This window comes from Lactuca saligna, chromosome 8 (genome assembly GCF_052625555.1).
Source record: "Lactuca saligna cultivar CGN05327 chromosome 8, ASM5262555v1, whole genome shotgun sequence".
NCBI classification, from domain to species: Eukaryota; Viridiplantae; Streptophyta; class Magnoliopsida; order Asterales; family Asteraceae; genus Lactuca; species Lactuca saligna.
Window position 1 is genome coordinate 184,369,455 of NC_136424.1, and position 9,414 is coordinate 184,378,868.

Consider the following 9,414-nt stretch of genomic DNA (forward strand, 5'->3'; position numbering starts at 1 on the left):
TTTGATAATGGTACACAAGACTATTACAGACTTAGCCTTTTTTTCTCTTTACCATTTGGTCAACCTAGTTGACTATGGTCAATCCCTTTCCTTGAGAAGAGAATTTTTTTTTTCGTATTTTTAGTGTCACCATTGTCAATGTCCATAAAGTTTCAGGAAGTTGATCTTAGCAAATAGATAAGATCATTAAGGGTCTTGTCATAGTCTGTTTCATAGGTGTTCCAAAAGAACTCACTATGTGACTTAGACACCCTTCTCTCCCGGCTTGTCAATATGTGACTACATCTCCAAGATGTGATCACACCTAGACCTTGCCTTGCCAATAGGGCTTGAGTGACCTTAAACTTTTCAAGAACTTGTGGGTTAGGGAGAATAATTGGAGGAGGAGAAAGAAGTATGATTTCCATTGGAATATCATCTTCATTTAGGAAAGCTAGTTTTAGGAGATTTGGGATGATCATAAATGTCTAAACCAGACATGTTTTGGGAGGTATTCAAGATAGTTGATCTTAAAGTCCTTAATATGACACCCAATATGAAATATTAAGGCTAGGACCCAACAAACTATTTTATAACTTAGAAGAGGTATGCCATAATCCAAGCTATAAAACAATTTGAAGGTAGGTGAATGACGATTCACCAATTTCCACCAAGATAAACGAAATGTATTATTAGGTTTTAATTGGTTTTGAAACTCCTAGATCTTTTGAGATTCATTGAACTGTTCAATGGCATGTTTCAATCTCGAGTGTGCCCTTCAGGTTTTGTGACTGGGATGCCGAAGATCACAAAACAAGATGTGAAGTAACCATGCAAATTACTTGGTACCCTTACTAAATTACCCCTCAGTCGATGTGCCAGTTAACCACACACGCTCCATCGATACTATGATAAATATTAAGTCACTCTTTACCTACCTTGTTAAGTCCAAGTTAGTGTGCCGGTTAACCACACACGCTCCACTAACGACTTAGACAAAGTGTAAAGTGTAATTTCATGGATTAGCACCTTATTCACATTTTCCTAAGTAACTAAGATTGGGAATTATTAAGAGTTTAGTTACTTAGTATTTATCATTATTACTTTTAATGAAGGGAGAATTATAGTCCTGTCAAACCCGTTCGGCTAACGACCCTCCACCAGTCAAGCAAGCGGTGGGTGAGAGTGGACACCCATTAAGTTGCCATTTTATAGGCAACAACCTTATACCCACCTTATAGACCGGCTTCGTGAATGAGGCGTACTAGCGGTAAGACTGACTTTACTCTTATACATATATATATATATATATATATATATATATATATATATATATATATATATATATATTAACTTATAATATTATAAAGTATAAGGGTTGAATTTTAACTTTTAAAATTCTAAGGGCTAACTTGGAATTAAAGTATTCATATGAGAAAACTTTACAAATTCCAAAACTTGAGGGCAAGTTTTGAAACTATTCAAAACTAATTAATTGCATAACTTATGTGTTTAAAGTAGTTTTAATCCAAAAACTCTTCAAGTTCCATAACTTGAGGACAAGTTATGGAAGACTTTAAACTAATAAAAGAATTAACTTTTCTTTATTTTATAACTTATCGATTTAATTATGGTTACATATTTTATTTATTTATTTATTAATGAAGTGACTCTTGAACCTCCATAACTTAAGGATAAGACTCTTCATCTTTTGTAACCATTGCCAACTTTTATGAGTTTTATGAAACTTAAATGTGACTTTTCATATATTTTGAGGACAAGTTACAAAAACACATTTTAGAATCAACTCTTAGATTAATTTGGATTGAAAACAACTATTTCATTCAACTTTTCTATTAATCTAAGCAACTCATAAGAACAAGATAATTCAAATCAAACTTTTTCATGTAATTAGTCTAACCTTTAAACTAATAGAAAACATGAATCTATTGACAATTATCTTTGAAAATAGATTAGCATGAACATTACCACATTAAAAAACAAGTTTATAAGTTCAAAAACAACTTAGGGTAATGTTCCTAGTCCATTTCTAGCCAAAAACCTCGAAAATATGTTGTCTGGGGTCCAACTCGTCGAGTGCATGAACACAACTCGGCGAGTTGGATGCATTTTGCCTTGGACTCGTCGAGTCCCTTCATGGACTCGGCGAGTCTGCTGGGCTGACAGCACCAATTTCGATTTTTCAGCTTCTATTGCAGGTATAACAAGAAAACAAGCCTAGGCTCTGATACCACTGTTGGGTTATGAGCATTCTAACACTCCTAAGTGTACATGTAACCCTAAATAACTTGGATCTATGTTTTCTCTATTATACATGCAAATATGAACATCCAAGGTATTATCCTAATCTAGCATACAAAACCCTCAATATAACAAGATAGAATACATACCTCTTTGATGTAGAATGTCTTCATGAAGCTTGAGTGCCTAGTGCCCCAAGTGTGACACCTCAAATGGTTCACACAACACCAAATACACTTGGAATAACTTGAGAGAATTCTACACTTCATAAAATCGGCTAGCCCTTTCTTGCTCTTTTTTTAGTGATCGATTTTCCTCAAGAATAAGATGCTTATATAGTTATACAATCAGGGTAAACTCTAATTGTCATGACTTTCCATTTCCTTGGATCCATGGGTTCAAATATACCATGGAGAATCATATGGGTTTTGGCCCAACTAGATAATCCATGGAGCATTAGCCCACTATATAAGTATGGATGATTTACACAATCAACCCATATATTTAATTAGTCTTCTTTTGATCACTTAATTAATCCTAGATTAATTCTTGGTCAATACTAATTAAATAATCTTATTATTCTTATTATTAATATACTAGAACTTATAATATATTAATAACCATAAGTGTCTTATTTCTCTCATTATAGTCTATCCAAGTGCATGATGCCATGCAACCCAAATGGACCATGCCGGGTCGGGTCAAGTCTTACCAATTATAGTTGTGGACTTAGACATTAATCCAACACTACCGACTGCTGTCTAGGGCGTAATACCACCATTCTGAAACACAACATAATAAACATCAGGAATACTGATATATCTCGACATCTATCCGTACCTTCCAGTAGTATGGGCCCCTACTACCTTCGACATCTATCCGTACCTTCCTCAAGAACTACCTTGACTCCACCAAGTCACTACTACTGCTACTGATCTCTGCTACTCTTATCCTAGGCTTACCCTAGTGAAAATCTCTGACTCTACTCGACCCAGTCGTCAGCTGCTGAAAACCTCCTTGTGATGCCAATTAGCCATCACCTGAATTGCATCACATGCGGCGAGGCTCAGATAATCCTTCGAGTAAAAGACTCATCCCTACAACGGTGAGACTCAAACAAGAGATGCACAATAGGGCCAAATCTAGTACTCTGAGATTATTCAACCCTGTTCACATGTGATGTAACGTATTCACCTAATGGAGAACTCTCATCACTCAGAGTCCCCAGAAAGCACAAAGCAAGCAAAATTTAGACACATGAGACTTACTCAAGCAATTCTATCCTCTTAACTAGAAACTGTACTAGCATACAATGCTAGGTTCATACTATCAGGCATAACCTAAACAGGCTATCGTTCTGTTGTATACTCGAAACTAGCATGCGATTTCTCATAAATCTGAAACACATATAGCAGGCACATAAAGCATCCTCCTAGATCCTTAGTCATTTTCTAGCATGTTGTTCTATTGAAACTGGAACTGATAACATAACATAAACTTGTATGGGTAATTTTGAAGTACTTACTTGAGCTTGGCTGATCGCATGCACCACACCCCTTTTTCCTTTTCTCAAAACTCTTTTTCTCTTTTAGGTTTTCTCTTTTCAAAATCTTTCTGAAAACACACATTTTTTTTAATATCTTTCTACCATTTCCTCAGTTTGAGTCCAGTCACACCCGAGAGTATGCCTGAATCCCTCAAACCAAGGCTCTGATACCAACTTGCAACATCCCAAAATACGACCCAAAAATTTTTGTTTAATAATTACTAAAAACATCATGTCAATATCATAAAGTAAAACTCATACGTCAATATCTCAAAACCGTAGCAAAGTATCATGAGAAAACTGTATCAAGACTGTATCAAATCACATCTATGAAAAGCTAGAACAACTCCCAGGACAAACTGAAGCTGTGGTGTGTGCGATGCCATCAACCCGAGCTCTTCCCTTTACTTGCGGAAGTACCCGAAACCAAAACTGAAACTGTAAGCACAAAGCTTAGTGAGCTCCCCTAAACTACCACATACCATACAATAACATATAACACATACTGGGCCTTGCCCACTGCATCGGAGCGAAGTCCGGAAACTGCATTGGACCGAAGTTCGGAACTAACCAGGGGTTTTCCCTCTGCATCGGACTGAAGTCTGGGACTAACTGCATCGGACCGAAGTCCGGAACTGAGTGGTACCTTGTCCCCCGCATCGGACCGAAGTCCGTAACTAACTGCCTCGGACCGATGTCCAGAAACTAATTGGGCATAACATAGCATAGCATAAACATATCAACTAGCATGAACACATAAACTGCATACCGCATCGGGTCGTAATCCGGAATACATAACACATAAACCCTGTCTGAACCACGAAAGCATAAAACATTCTAACTACTGCATCGGACCGAGGTCCGGAAACTACTACTAATTAAATAGGTCCGCATTGTTTCCTTAGCCACGTTCCTACTGGAAAGAAACTCACCTCGTAACGCTGACTGTCGAGTTGCTAAATCTGAAATTGTCTGACAGTTGCTCCGGAACTCCGCGACTACATTTTCCACAAACACTAAGTAAAATAATGATAACTAATCTTAGGGTAAAATGACTGTTTTACCCCCCTGGTCAAAGTCAACTTCCTGGTTGACCGGAATCGCCGAGTTGGCCCGCCAACTCGCCGAGTCCCTTCCATTTGTTCTAGTTTTATACCCGTTTTACTCATCAAGCTTAGCGAAGACTAGACGCGTTCTTCTTTGATGCACACCTATTGAGTCCAAGTTCATCTGACTCGTCAAGTTGAAGAACAACTCATCGAGTCTAAGGTAATCTTCATCAGACTCATCGAGTTGCTCATCCAATTCGCCGAGTTCACGGCTATATTCATAGGACTCGCTGAGTCCATGGTTATACTCGCCGAGTTCATTCTGTCCTTTTTCCATACAGACTTGATTTGAGGCATGCAGTGGCTGCAAACCATAGATCTAGGCTTCTAGGGCATGCTTATAACGTAAAGTTGCAAACTTTACGTGCATGCATAGCTTTAGTGGCTTCAAATGTCCAAACAAAGCCCTTAATGTGGTACTAAGCTCAAGAGGGACCGTAATCACGAATATGATAGAAACTTAACACTTCTAGAAGGTAACGAGAGTCCAAATCTGAAGTATAACCCAACCATAAGGTTCCTCTACCGAGGATTTGGGGTTTTAAGGGTTAAAAGCAACAATTTTGGGGCAAACAAGATCTAATAAGTCAATAATCAAGATGGAAACTTTATTACCAGAATGGATGGCCACAAACGAATGTATTCTAGATCTAAGTCCCATTCCTTGACCTGTTCAACCTCTCCCTTCTACCACTTGCTCCAATGTGCACCAAAAGTCCCTTCACAAGGCAATAATCACTCAAACTTACCAATGGGGGCTAGGGTTTCGATAAGGAATGCTCTGAGGGTGATGGAGGCTGAGATGGGGCTATAAGGATGTTTAAATAGGTTGCAAAACCTAAGGATTAGGGCTTCCTCCTGACTGGCCTAGTCGCCGAGTAGATCACTTAAAGCCCGCATCCAACTCGACATCTACTCATCGAGTTAGGGCTACAACTCACCGAGTAGGTCATCCAAAAGAAACATTTAATCAAAATAAATACGTACCAGGAACGGGGCGTTACGAAAATTCCAATCCAGCTCCTACTACTCCAGAGCTCAAAACCGAACATCCAGTTTCGGTTCTTACTCTAAAGGATAGAATCGAACACCCAGTCTCGGTTTTAACAACATAGTTCAGAACCAAACATCATGCTTCAGTCCCAATACCATGTCTAGGGACCGAATGTCAAGTTTCGGTCCTTCCCAACAAAAGCCTTACTCAACAAAGGATGTTAAAGGGAAGGGAAACCTTGAGTCAAATCCAGACATCAATAATAAGAAAAAAGGTAGCTAACCCTAAAGATCAAAAGAATATTCCAACTAACAAAACACCAACTGGTACACTGCAATCTAAACAAGATAAAAATTAAATAAAAGTGTACACCATCAAAAGAAAAGATGAAACCACACTAATGAAAAGAACTTATCTTGTTGATATTTCTGTTGTTGTTCCTTTTTCTGTGAAAAACTTACCAGGGCCCAAGAGACTTTGGTTTCCTAAATTTGCTTAAATTTGCGGGTTATAAGTGACGAGTAGTTCGATGATGAATGGTGCATAGACAGTGGGTTCTCACATCACATGACAGGGAGGAAGGAAGAGCTAAAGGAGTTTCGTTCCCTTAAGGATGGTGGATGAGTAAACTATGGAAACTACTCTTACGGAACAATTAAAGGATATGGGATGCTAACCAACGGAGAGTTCACAATTTGAAAAGTGACGTATATGGAAGGATTGCAGCACAACCTCATAAGTGTATGTCAATTAGTTGTGGGTACTAGACTGAAAGTCTCATTAGATGATAAAGGATCAGAAATTATCAAAAAGCAATCTAAAAGAGTTTTGTTAAAGTCTAAATGAAAAGAAGAAATATACCCCCTAAACATCAGTCCAATTAAAGGAAACCCAACTATTTGCTTGCTGTCCAAGGCGAATTCTGATGAATGATGGTTAGGGCACCGACGCCTATCGCACCTAAACTTCAAAGATATTAATAAGTTGGTGCTTGGTGCTCATGTTCGAGGTCTTCTAGTTCTCAAGTTTGACAAGGAACACATGTGTGCAGCATGCGAGATAGGTAAACAAAGCCGAAAGAGCCATCCTACACGTATCAATACCAAGATCCTTGAAGCTCTCTAACTTCTGCATATTGACTTATGTGGACCTTCGGCTATTGAAAGCATCGGTGGTAGTAGGTTCATTCTTGTTATAGTAGATGATTCTTCATGCTTCACCTGGGTATTCTTTCCTAAACAGAAGTCAGAGGCGACCCCCAAGTTGAAAGCTTTCATCAAGCAAGTTGAACTTCAACTGCGGAAAGGTGGTGAGGAACATTCGAAATAAACGGTTTGAATCAAAGAATAAAGAGTTCAAAGACTTTCTGACCGAAAAGGGAACTTTTCACAACTTCTCAGCTCCATTTACACTACAGTGGAATGGAATTGTTGAAAGACGAAATTGTTCCATGTGGAAGGCAGCCCGAACCATGCTGAGCTTCGCTTCACTCCCATTATACTTCTGGGTTGATGCAGTTTCTACTACATGCTATACTCATAACCGATCCTTACTTAAAAAGCGATTCGCCATCACTCCGTATGAAATTCTGAACAACAGGAAGCCCAATGTTAAGTTTTTCCACGTGTTCGGTTCCAGATGCTTCATTTTTTACTCCAAAGAGAACCGAAACAAATTTGATGTCAAGGATGATGAGGGAATCTTTCTTGGCTATTCACTAACTTCAAAGGCTTACAGTGTTTTGAGCAAACACTCCAAACGGATTAAAGAAACCTACTACATAACGTTTGATGACAACTACATGAAGAATGTTCAAACAAACGAGAGTATCACAGGGGAAATATTTCTAGAATCAGGTCAAGTCTCAGTTCCAATTTCCAACTTGTTTGAAGAGTACATAAAGTTGTTCGACGAACCAGAAAAGACCATACTCTCAGAGGCAAAAGAAGCAGACAAAAAAATCGACCATCCGAAGAAGATCATTGATGAAGCTGCAAAAGATATGGAAAAAGATCCTCCTAAACCAGCTACAGTCAACCCTCAGCAGATCTTCCAAACACCTGCTTAATGTTTGAGGGGGAGGGTCCAATTGTCACCAACATAGCCGAACTGCCAATCGAGGGGGAGTATCCAACTCCAACTCATGATGGTCCATTCGAGGGAAAGAACCCACCTCCAACTGCCAGAGAGCATCGCACTCCAACCAAGGGAGAGACTCCTGAACCTGACATGGGATACGCTTCGCCATTTGAGGGGGATAATGCAAATACAAATGACGAAGACGATCAATCAGATTTTGAATAAGAGATTAATGTAGAGATGGATTTTGTTTATGACCCGAACTACCCTCCTCTGACAAAATGGACTAAGGATCATCCCAAACCACATATAGTTAGTAAATCATCTGATCGGGTTCTCACACGCTCTCAATTGAAAGTGAAGGAAATTGCATTATTCTCTCACGTTGAATTTTGCATGTTTAATTTGTTTGTCTCAAAAATAGAACCAAAGATGATCAATATTTCCCTTGATCATGTCAATTGGTTACAGGCAGTGCAAGATGAACTCCATGAGTTTGAACGTACACGAGTTTGGAGACTAATTTCCACACCAAAGGATGCTTCTGTGGTCGGTTTGAAATGAATCTTCAGGAACAAGATGGATAAATGAGGGCAATGTCATTCGCAATAAGGCTCGGCTGGTGGTAAAGGGATTTTGCCAAGAAGAAGGAATAGACTCGAATGTGAAGGTTCCCATGGCATTTGGCACTAAGTTAACACCATCTCTAGAAAAGCTTGTTGTTGATGTGACTCTCTATCGTCAAATAATAGGATCTATCATTTATCTAACAGCTAGTAGAAAAGACATTATGTTTTTTGTCTGTTATTGTGCTAGGTTTCAAGTTAATCCTAGAGAAACTTACATGGTGGCAGTGAAGAATATTTTTCGCTATTTGAAGCGAACATCGTCGCTCGGTCTCTGGTATCCAACAAAGTTCGGGTTCTTTGTTCAAGCCTTTTCTGATGCTGATCTTGGTGGATGTGGTCTAGATAGAAAGAGCACAACTGGAGGATACCACTTCCTTGATGGTAAACTTGTTAGCTGGCAGTCCAAGAAGCAAACATATGTGTCTCTCTCAACAACCGAAGCTGATCACATAGCTGCTGCCTCATGTACCTCACAAGTAATCTGGATACAAAGTTCACTTAGAGACTATGGGTTGACTATGAAGAAGATCTCTCTTTATTGTGACTCTGAAAGCGCGATAAGAATTATTCACAATCCGGTGTAGCACTCAAAGACAAACCGTATTGCACCAAGGTACCATTTCATCAAGGATCATGCTGAAGATGGAAACGTGGAAGTCCATTTTGTTAAGTCCTCAGACCAACTTGCTGACATCTTCACTAAAGCATTACCAGAATCAAGCTTCAACAAAATTTTAGAAGGTTTGGGAATGACGGAAGCAGAGTCGGTACTGAATCCTCAAATCTCTCTCTGAAAAATTAGGCAAGCGAAATAGA

General features: G+C 39.0%; 1 protein-coding gene across 1 annotated transcript; it reads left to right on the forward strand.

Annotated features, from left to right (window-relative positions):
• The first annotated feature begins 8,645 nt into the window (after window positions 1–8,645).
• On the forward strand, window positions 8,646–9,182 carry LOC145010366 (secreted RxLR effector protein 161-like). Its single transcript, XM_078968921.1, has one exon. The coding sequence runs from the start codon at window positions 8,646–8,648 to the stop codon at window positions 9,180–9,182; it is 537 nt and encodes a 178-aa protein (XP_078825047.1).
• Window positions 9,183–9,414: the final 232 nt, after the last annotated feature.